The sequence below is a fragment of the Salmo salar genome, chromosome ssa11, assembly GCF_905237065.1.
Source record: "Salmo salar chromosome ssa11, Ssal_v3.1, whole genome shotgun sequence".
Taxonomy (NCBI): Eukaryota; Metazoa; Chordata; class Actinopteri; order Salmoniformes; family Salmonidae; genus Salmo; species Salmo salar.
In genome coordinates this window covers 108,072,537-108,083,908 of record NC_059452.1, presented here as the reverse complement: position 1 = coordinate 108,083,908, position 11,372 = coordinate 108,072,537, and the positions used below count along the sequence as shown (strand labels likewise).

At 48.4% G+C, this 11,372-nt stretch overlaps 1 protein-coding gene across 1 annotated transcript in view; it reads left to right on the top strand.

Moving 5' to 3' along the window:
- Positions 1–10,907: 10,907 nt before the first annotated feature.
- The window catches only part of LOC106590939 (protocadherin Fat 3), a gene marked incomplete at its 3' end in the record, with an annotated part of 93,208 nt that continues 92,743 nt past the window's right edge, over positions 10,908–11,372 (top strand). Inside the window, exon 1 of the mRNA XM_045688914.1 lies at positions 10,908–10,913. Within this exon, the coding sequence (XP_045544870.1) occupies positions 10,908–10,913 (6 nt within the window). The remainder of the gene's footprint in view (positions 10,914–11,372) is intronic.

Genomic DNA, 11,372 nt, shown 5'->3' with positions numbered 1-11,372 from the left:
CCCCTTGACTTTTTCCACATTTTGTTACATTACAGTCTTATTCTAAAATGTATTACATTACATTTTTTACCTTCATCAATCTACACACAATACCCCATAATGACAAAGCAAAAATAGGTTAGTAATTATTTTTACATAATTGTTCAGACTCTTTACTCAGTACTTTGTTGAAGCACCTCTGGCAGTGATTAAAGCCTCAATTCTTATTGGGTATTACGCTACAAGCTTGGCACAACTGTATTTGGGGAGTTTCTCCCATTGTTTTCTCCAGATCTTCTCAAGCTCTGTCAGGTTGAATGGGGAGCGTCGCTGCACAGCTATTTTCAGGTCTCCCCAGAGATGTTCGATTGGGTTCAAGTCCGGGCTCTGGCTGGGCCACTCAAGGCCATTCAGAGACTTGTCCCGAAGCCACTCCTGCGTTGTCTTGGCTGTGTGCTTAGAGTCGTTGTCCTGTTGGAAGGTGAACCTTCGCCCCAGTCCTGAGGTTCTGAACGCTCTGGAGCAAGTTTTCATCAAGGATCTCTCTGTACTTTGCTCTGTTCATCTTTTTCTCGATCCTGACTAGTCTCCCAGTCCCTGCCGCTGAAAACATCTCCAAAGCATGATGCTGCCACCACCATGCTTCACCGTAGGGATAGTGCCAGGTTTCCTCCAGACGTGACGCTTGCATTCAGGCCAAAGAGCTCAATCTTGGTTTCGTCAGACCAGAGAATCTTGTTTATCATGGCCTGAAAGTCTTTAGGTGCCTTTTGGCAAACTCCAAGCGGGCTGTCATGTGCCTTTTACTGAGGAGTGACTTCCTTCTGGCCACTCTCCATAAAGGCCTGATTGGTGGAGTGCTGCAGAGATGGTTGTCCTTCTGGAAGTTTCTTCCATCTCCACAAAGGAACTCTAGAGCTTTGTCAGAGTGACCATCAGGTTCTTGGTCACCTCCCTGACGAAGGCCCTTCTCCTCCGATTGCTCAGTTTGGCTGGGCGGCCAGCTCTAGGAAGAGTGTTGGTAGTTCCAAACTTCTTCCATTTAAGAATAATGGAGGCCACTGTGTTCTTGGGGACCTTCACTGCTGCAGAAATGTTTTGGTACCCTTCCCCAGATCTGTGCCTCTACACAATCCTGTCTCGGAGCTCTCCATACAATTCCTTCAACTTCATGGCTTGGTTTTTGCTCTGACATGCACTGTCAACTGTGGGACCTTATATAGACAGGTGTGTGCCTTTCCAAATCACGTCCGATCAATTGAATTTACCACAGGTGGACTCCAGTCAAGTTGTAGAAACATCTCAAGGATGATCAATGAAAACAGGATGCACCTGAGCTCAATTTAGAGTCTCATTGCAAAGATGTCTAAAAACCTGTTTTCGCTTCGTCATTATGGGATATTGTGTGTAGATTGCTGAGGATTTTTTTTTAATTTAATCCATTTTAGAATAAGGCTGTAACATAACAAAAAGTGGAAAAAGTCATGGAGTCTGAATACTTTCCGAAGGCGCTGTAACTAGCTTTCTACTTTACGTAGCTAACGTTAGCTTTCTTGTACAAAGTCCAGCAGCTAATGTTAGCCCCTGTAGCTAGCTAATACCAGTCAATAAATGTTATTTATATAACAAACAGGCAAAGAAAGGTACAGTGCCTTCAGAAAGAATTCCTACCCCTTGAATTATTCCACATTTTGTTGTGTTCCAGCCTGTATTCAAAATATATTAAATAAATGTTTTTTTCTCACCCATCTACACACAATAACCCATAATGACCAAGTTAAAACATGCTTTTAGAAATGTTTACTAATTCATGTAAAATGATGTACAGAAATATGTAATTTACATAAGTATTCACAACCAGAGTCAATACTATGTAGAAGCACGTTTGGCGGCCATGACAGCTCCGAGTCTTTCTGGGTAAGTCTCTAAGAGCTTTCCACACCTGGATTGTGCAACATTTGCTGTGATTTTTTTCTCCAAAATTATCCAAGCTCTGTCAGATTGGTTGTTGATCATTGCTAGACCACCATTTTCAGGTTTGCCATATATTTTTCATGTCAAAACTGTAACTCGGCCACTCAGGAACATTCACTGTCTTCTTGCTAAGCAACTCCAGTATAGATTTGGCCTCGTGTTTTAGGTTATTGTCCTGCTGAAAGGGGAATTAATCTCTCACTGTCTATTGAAAAGCAGAGTGTATCACGGTCGTTGTAGTAAGTGAACCAAGGCACAGCGGGTCGAGTGCTCATCTTAACTTTATTTGTGAACACTTAATAAACAAAACAAGAAACGAACAAACTAACAGTCTTGCAGGCTAAATACAGCAGTGCAAAGAACAACCTCCCACAATACCCATAACAAACATACTCCTAAATATAGGACCTTGAATCAGAGGCAATGTTAACCAGCTGCCTCCAATTGAAGGCCCCAATCCCAATTACCTAAACCTAGATCTAAACACCCTAGAATAGACATAGAAATATACAAACATAGAACAATGACCAAAAACCCTGGAATAAATAAATCAAACGCCCCTCTACATAAACACACACTCAAAACCATATAAAACAAATTCCCCCTGCCACGTCCTGACCAAACTATAATAACGTGGGTTCGATTCCCACGGGGGGCCAGTACGGGAAAAAAATAAAAATAATAAAATAAAATATGAAATTAATTTAAACGTATGCATTCACTACTGTAAGTCGCTCTGGATAAGAGCGTCTGCTAAATGACTAAAATGTAATGTAAATGTAAACCCTTTTACTGGTCAGGACGTGACAGAGTGAAGCAGGTTTCTTTTTTTGAATTTTGCCTGTTCTTCCGTTTATTTTTTATCCTGAAAAACTCCCAGTCCTTAACGATTACAAGCATACCCATAACATGATGCAGCCACCACTATGCTTGAAAATATGGAGAGTGGTACTCAGTAATGTGTTGTATTTGATTTGCCCCCAAACAAAACACTTTGTATTTCAGGACAAAAAGTTAATTGATGTCCTTCTCCCTCTGGACCATCTCTATGGGCTTGTTGATGTCCTCCTCCCACTAGGACCATCTCTATGGGCTTGTTGATGTCCTCCTCCCACTGGATCATCTCTATGGGCTTGGTGATGTCCTCCTCCCACTGGACCATCTCTATGGGCTTGTTGATGTCCTCCCACTAGGACCATCTCTATGGGCTTGTTGATGTCCTCCCACTGGACCATCTCTATGGGCTTGGTGATGTCCTCCTCCCACTAGGACCATCTCTATGGGCTTGTTGATGTCCTCCCACTAGGACCATCTCTATGGGCTTGTTAATGTCCTCCCACTAGGACCATCTCTATGGGCTTGTTGATGTCCTCCTCCCACTAGGACCATCTCTATGGGCTTGTTGATGTCCTCCCACTGGACCATCTCTATGGGCTTGTTGATGTCCTCCTCCCACTAGGACCATCTCTATGGGCTTGTTGATGTCCTCCCACTGGACCATCTCTATGGGCTTGGTGATGTCCTCCTCCCACTAGGACCATCTCTATGGGCTTGTTGATGTCCTCCCACTAGGACCATCTCTATGGGCTTGTTGATGTCCTCCCACTAGGACCATCTCTATGGGCTTGTTGATGTCCTCCTCCCACTAGGACCATCTCTATGGGCTTGTTGATGTCCTCCTCCCACTAGGACCATCTCTATGGGCTTGTTGATGTCCTCCTCCCACTGGACCATCTCTATGGGCTTGTTGATGTCCTCCTCCCACTAGGACCATCTCTATGGGCTTGTTGATGTCCTCCCACTGGACCATCTCTATGGGCTTGGTGATGTCCTCCTCCCACTAGGACCATCTCTATGGGCTTGTTGATGTCCTCCCACTAGGACCATCTCTATGGGCTTGTTGATGTCCTCCCACTAGGACCATCTCTATGGGCTTGTTGATGTCCTCCTCCCACTAGGACCATCTCTATGGGCTTGTTGTTGTCCTCCCACTAGGACCATCTCTATGGGCTTGTTGATGTCCTCCCACTGGACCATCTCTATGGGCTTGTTGATGTCCTCCCACTAGGACCATCTCTATGGGCTTGTTGATGTCCTCCTCCCACTAGGACCATCTCTATGGGCTTGTTGATGTCCTCCTCCCACTAGGACCATCTCTATGGGCTTGTTGATGTCCTCCTCCCACTGGACCATCTCTATGGGCTTGTTGATGTCCTCCTCCCACTAGGACCATCTCTATGGGCTTGTTGATGTCCTCCTCCCACTGGACCATCTCTATGGGCTTGTTGATGTCCTCCTCCCACTAGGACCATCTCTATGGGCTTGTTGATGTCCTCCCACTGGACCATCTCTATGGGCTTGTTGATGTCCTTCCACTAGGACCATCTCTATGGGCTTGTTGATGTCCTCCTCCCACTGGACCATCTCTATGGGCTTGTTGATGTCCTCCTCCCACTAGGACCATCTCTATGGGCTTGTTGATGTCCTCCTCTACACTGGACCATCTCTATGGGCTTGGTGATGTCCTCCTCTACACTGGACCATCTCTATGGGCTTGTTGATGTCCTCCTCCCACTGGACCATCTCTATGGGCTTGTTGTTGATGTCCTCCCACTAGGACCATCTCTATGGGCTTGGTGATGTCCTCCTCCCACTGGACCATCTCTATGGGCTTGTTGATGTCCTCCCACTAGGACCATCTCTATGGGCTTGTTGATGTCCTCCTCCAACTAGGACCATCTCTATGGGCTTGTTGATGTCCTCCTCCCACTGGACCATCTCTATGGGCTTGTTGATGTCCTCCCACTAGGACCATCTCTATGGGCTTGTTGATGTCCTCCTCCCACTAGGACCATCTCTATGGGCTTGTTGATGTCCTCCTCCCACTGGACCATCTCTATGGGCTTGGTGATGTCCTCCTCCCACTAGGACCATCTCTATGGGCTTGTTGATGTCCTCCCACTAGGACCATCTCTATGGGCTTGGTGATGTCCTCCCACTAGGACCATCTCTATGGGCTTGTTGATGTCCTCCTCCCACTAGGACCATCTCTATGGGCTTGGTGTTCTCCTCCCACTAGGACCATCTCTATGGGCTTGGTGATGTCCTCCTCCCACTGGACCATCTCTATGGGCTTGTTGATGTCCTCCCACTGGACCATCTCTATGGGCTTGTTGATGTCCTCCCACTAGGACCATCTCTATGGGCTTGTTGATGTCCTCCTCCCACTAGGACCATCTCTATGGGCTTGTTGATGTCCTCCTCCCACTGGACCATCTCTATGGGCTTGTTGATGTCCTCCCACTAGGACCATCTCTATGGGCTTGGTAATGTCCTCCTCCCACTAGGACCATCTCTATGGGCTTGTTGATGTCCTCCTCCCACTGGACCATCTCTATGGGCTTGTTGATGTCCTCCTCCCACTGGACCATCTCTATGGGCTTGGTGATGTCCTCCTCCCACTAGGACCATCTCTATGGGCTTGTTAATGTCCTCCTCCCACTGGACCATCTCTATGGGCTTGTTAAAGTCCTCCTACCACTGGACCATCTCTATGGGCTTGTTGATGTCCTCCTCCCACTAGGACCATCTCTATGGGCTTGGTGATGTCCTCCTCCCACTAGGACCATCTCTATGGGCTTGTTAATGTCCTCCTCCCACTGGACCATCTCTATGGGCTTGTTGATGTCCTCTCACTAGGACCATCTCTATGGGCTTGTTGATGTCCTCCTCCCACTAGGACCATCTCTATGGGCTTGTTGATGTCCTCCCACTAGGACCATCTCTATGGGCTTGTTGATGTCCTCCTCCCACTGGACCATCTCTATGGGCTTGTTAAAGTCCTCCTACCACTGGACCATCTCTATGGGCTTGTTGATGTCCTCCTCCCACTAGGACCATCTCTATGGGCTTGGTGATGTCCTCCTCCCACTAGGACCATCTCTATGGGCTTGTTAATGTCCTCCTCCCACTGGACCATCTCTATGGGCTTGTTGATGTCCTCTCACTAGGACCATCTCTATGGGCTTGTTGATGTCCTCCTCCCACTAGGACCATCTCTATGGGCTTGTTGATGTCCTCCCACTAGGACCATCTCTATGGGCTTGTTGATGTCCTCTCACTAGGACCATCTCTATGGGCTTGTTGATGTCCTCCTCCCACTGGACCATCTCTATGGGCTTGTTGATGTCCTCCTCCCACTGGACCATCTCTATGGGCTTGTTGATGTCCTCCCACTAGGACCATCTCTATGGGCTTGTTGATGTCCTCCTCCCACTAGGACCATCTCTATGGGCTTGGTGATGTCCTCCTCCCACTGGAACATCTCTATGGGCTTGTTGATGTCCTCCCACTGGACCATCTCTATGGGCTTGTTGATGTCCTCCTCCCACTAGGACCATCTCTATGGGCTTGTTGATGTCCTCCTCCCACTAGGACCATCTCTATGGGCTTGGTGATGTCCTCCTCCCACTGGAACATCTCTATGGGCTTGTTGATGTCCTCCCACTAGGACCATCTCTATGGGCTTGTTGATGTCCTCCTCCCACTAGGACCATCTCTATGGGCTTGTTGATGTCCTCCTCCCACTAGGACCATCTCTATGGGCTTGTTAATGTCCTCCCACTGGACCATCTCTATGGGCTTGTTGATGTCCTCCTCCCACTAGGACCATCTCTATGGGCTTGTTGATGTCCTCCCACTAGGACCATCTCTATGGGCTTGTTGATGTCCTCCCACTGGACCATCTCTATGGGCTTGTTGATGTCCTCCTCCCACTAGGACCATCTCTATGGGCTTGTTGATGTCCTCCTCCCACTAGGACCATCTCTATGGGCTTGTTAATGTCCTCCTCCCACTGGACCATCTCTATGGGCTTGTTGATGTCCTCCTCCCACTAGGACCATCTCTATGGGCTTGTTGATGTCCTCCTCCCACTGGACCATCTCTATGGGCTTGTTGATGTCCTCCTCCCACTGGACCATCTCTATGGGCTTGTTGATGTCCTCCCACTAGGACCATCTCTATGGGCTTGTTGATGTCCTCCTCCCACTAGGACCATCTCTATGGGCTTGTTGATGTCCTCCTCCCACTGGACCATCTCTATGGGCTTGTTGATGTCCTCCCACTAGGACCATCTCTATGGGCTTGTTGATGTCCTCCCACTAGGACCATCTCTATGGGCTTGTTGATGTCCTCCTCCCACTAGGACCATCTCTATGGGCTTGTTGATGTCCTCCTCCCACTGGACCATCTCTATGGGCTTGTTAATGTCCTCCTCCCACTAGGACCATCTCTATGGGCTTGTTGATGTCCTCCTCCCACTGGACCATCTCTATGGGCTTGTTGATGTCCTCCCACTAGGACCATCTCTATGGGCTTGTTGATGTCCTCCCACTAGGACCATCTCTATGGGCTTGTTGATGTCCTACCACTGGACCATCTCTATGGGCTTGTTGATGTCCTCCTCCCACTAGGACCATCTCTATGGGCTTGGTGATGTCCTCCTCCCACTAGGACCATCTCTATGGGCTTGTTGATGTCCTCCTCCCACTGGACCATCTCTATGGGCTTGTTGATGTCCTCCTCCCACTGGACCATCTCTATGGGCTTGTTGATGTCCTCCTCCCACTAGGACCATCTCTATGGGCTTGTTGATGTCCTCCCACTAGGACCATCTCTATGGGCTTGGTGATGTCCTCCTCCCACTAGGACCATCTCTATGGGCTTGTTGATGTCCTCCTCCCACTAGGACCATCTCTATGGGCTTGTTGATGTCCTCCCACTAGGACCATCTCTATGGGCTTGTTGATGTCCTCCCACTAGGACCATCTCTATGGGCTTGTTGATGTCCTCCCACTGGACCATCTCTATGGGCTTGTTGATGTCCTCCTCCCACTAGGACCATCTCTATGGGCTTGTTGATGTCCTCCTCCCACTAGGACCATCTCTATGGGCTTGGTGATGTCCTTCTCCCACTGAACCATCTCTATGGGCTTGTTAATGTCCTCCTCTACACTGGACCATCTCTATGGGCTTGTTGATGTCCTCCTCCCACTAGGACCATCTCTATGGGCTTGGTGATGTCCTCCTCCCACTAGGACCATCTCTATGGGCTTGGTGATGTTCTCCTCCCACTGGACCATCTCTATGGGCTTGTTGTTGTCCTCCCACTAGGACCATCTCTATGGGCTTGTTGATGTCCTCCTCCCACTAGGACCATCTCTATGGGCTTGTTGATGTCCTCCTCCCACTGGACCATCTCTATGGGCTTGTTGATGTCCTCCCACTGGACCATCTCTATGGGCTTGTTGATGTCCTCCCACTAGGACCATCTCTATGGGCTTGTTAATGTCCTCCTCTACACTGGACCATCTCTATGGGCTTGTTGATGTCCTCCTCCCTCTGGACCATCTCTATGGGCTTGTTGATGTCCTCCCACTAGGACCATCTCTATGGGCTTGTTGATGTCCTCCTCCCACTAGGACCATCTCTATGGGCTTGTTAACGTCCTCCCACTGGACCATCTCTATGGGCTTGTTGATGTCCTCCTCCCACTAGGACCATCTCTATGGGCTTGTTGATGTCCTCCTCCCACTAGGACCATCTCTATGGGCTTGTTGATGTCCTCCTCCCACTGGACCATCTCTATGGGCTTGTTGATGTCCTACCACTGGACGATGTTGATGTCCTACCACTGGACGATCTCTATGGGCTTGTTGATGTCCTCCTCTACACTGGACCATCTCTATGGGCTTGTTGATGTCCTCCCACTAGGACCATCTCTATGGGCTTGTTGATGTCCTCCCACTAGGACCATCTCTATGGGCTTGTTGATGTCCTCCCACTAGGACCATCTCTATGGGCTTGTTGATGTCCTCCTCCCACTAGGACCATCTCTATGGGCTTGTTAATGTCCTCCTCCCACTAGGACCATCTCTATGGGCTTGTTGATGTCCTCCTCCCACTAGTACCATCTCTATGGGCTTGTTGATGTCCTCCCACTAGGACCATCTCTATGGGCTTGTTGATGTCCTCCTCCCACTAGGACCATCTCTATGGGCTTGTTGATGTCCTCCTCTACACTGGACCATCTCTATGGGCTTGTTGATGTCCTCCTCCCACTAGGACCATCTCTATGGGCTTGGTGATGTCCTCCTCCCACTGGACCATCTCTATGGGCTTGTTGATGTCCTCCTCCCACTGGACCATCTCTATGGGCTTGTTAATGTCCTCCTCCCACTAGGACCATCTCTATGGGCTTGTTAATGTCCTCCTCCCACTAGGACCATCTCTATGGGCTTGTTGATGTCCTCCCTCTGGACCATCTCTATGGGCTTGTTGATGTCCTCCCACTAGGACCATCTCTATGGGCTTGTTGATGTCCTCCTCCCACTGGACCATCTCTATGGGCTTGTTGATGTCCTCCTCCCACTGGACCATCTCTATGGGCTTGTTAATGTCCTCCTCCCACTAGGACCATCTCTATGGGCTTGTTGATGTCCTCCCACTAGGACCATCTCTATGGGCTTGTTGATGTCCTCCCACTAGGACCATCTCTATGGGCTTGTTGATGTCCTCCCACTAGGACCATCTCTATGGGCTTGTTGATGTCCTCCTCCCACTAGGACCATCTCTATGGGCTTGTTGATGTCCTCCTCCCACTGGACCATCTCTATGGGCTTGTTGATGTCCTCCCACTGGACCATCTCTATGGGCTTGTTGATGTCCTCCTCCCACTAGGACCATCTCTATGGGCTTGTTGATGTCCTCCTCTACACTGGACCATCTCTATGGGCTTGTTGATGTCCTCCCACTAGGACCATCTCTATGGGCTTGTTGATGTCCTCCTCCCACTAGGACCATCTCTATGGGCTTGTTGATGTCCTCCCACTGGACCATCTCTATGGGCTTGTTAATGTCCTCCCTCTGGACCATCTCTATGGGCTTGTTGATGTCCTCCTCTACACTGGACCATCTCTATTGGCTTGTTGATGTCCTCCTCCCACTGGACCATCTCTATGGGCTTGTTGATGTCCTCCTCCCACTGGACCATCTCTATGGGCTTGTTGATGTCCTCCTCCCACTGGACCATCTCTATGGGCTTGTTGATGTCCTCCTCCCACTAGGACCATCTCTATGGGCTTGTTGATGTCCTCCTCCCACTAGGACCATCTCTATGGGCTTGTTGATGTCCTCCTCCCACTGGACCATCTCTATGGGCTTGTTGATGTCCTCCCACTGGACCATCTCTATGGGCTTGGTGATGTCCTCCTCCCACTGGACCATCTCTATGGGCTTGTTGATGTCCTCCCACTAGGACCATCTCTATGGGCTTGTTGATGTCCTCCTCCCACTAGGACCATCCAGCTCCTCCCACTGTGTGATGTCAGAGTAGACCACCGTTGTCCCGGGGAAACATTCAGATGACTACCTCTAAATCAGCTCTAATCTGACGAACCCAGGTCTGTCGTCACCGAGGTGGGTGACTATGATGCTAGGTGGAGCAGCAGCACAAGACCCTCTGCTAGCTCAGAACAACGTAGAGCAGTTTGCCCCAGTGCATTCCTCGCTCTCCGAGCCACCGAATCTGACTGTAGTCAAAGGAGATGTCGTAGTGCTTTCTTCCCCGACCAGTGGATCCACGAATGTCCAACAAGCCACACAGTTTTCATGCTGATGTCCATGTCGATGAATGAGTAAATGCCCGGAAGCCAGCGGAAAAAAAATGGGTGCCAAATGTAGTAGTAGTTATAGATGTGGAATGAATAGAACTGTATTACAATTAAAAAAGATCATATACAGATTCCTTTCTTGCTGCTGTTTCAGTGAAGTTTTAAACGTACAATTTAGACTTTTGCTAGGACAATACACCCCTTTTCTGTATGTTTTTCATTTATAGCCAACATTCCCATTGAAGCACACCAGTCTGTTCTACCTGTTGTATTTCTATGTGTATGAACGTAAGACGTTATCTCTGCTCTGAGAAGATCTCCTGTAAAGACTTTCACTCTTTCCTATTTTATCTTTCTTTGGCTAATTTACTTTTACGTTTTACTTTTATTGCTGTGTTATGTTGTATAATAATGTTGTATAATCACCTTACGGTGTAAAAAAACATGGAAATAAAAAAATACAAAAAATAAAAAAGTTTTAAATAAGAAGTTGGTCTAAAGACAAAAGGCAAAAAATGAATGTGAATTCACTTCAGCACAGCAATGCCTACTCCACCCATGCTCTACCAAGGTTTCCCTGTGGCTCAGTTGGTAGAGCATGGTGTGTGCAACACCAGGGTTGTGGGTTCGATTCCCACGGGGGGCCAGTACAACAAAAAAATAAAATACATGAAATTAAATGAAATGTATGCATTCACTACTGTAAGTCGCTCTGGATAAGAGCGTCTGCTAAATGACTAAAATGTC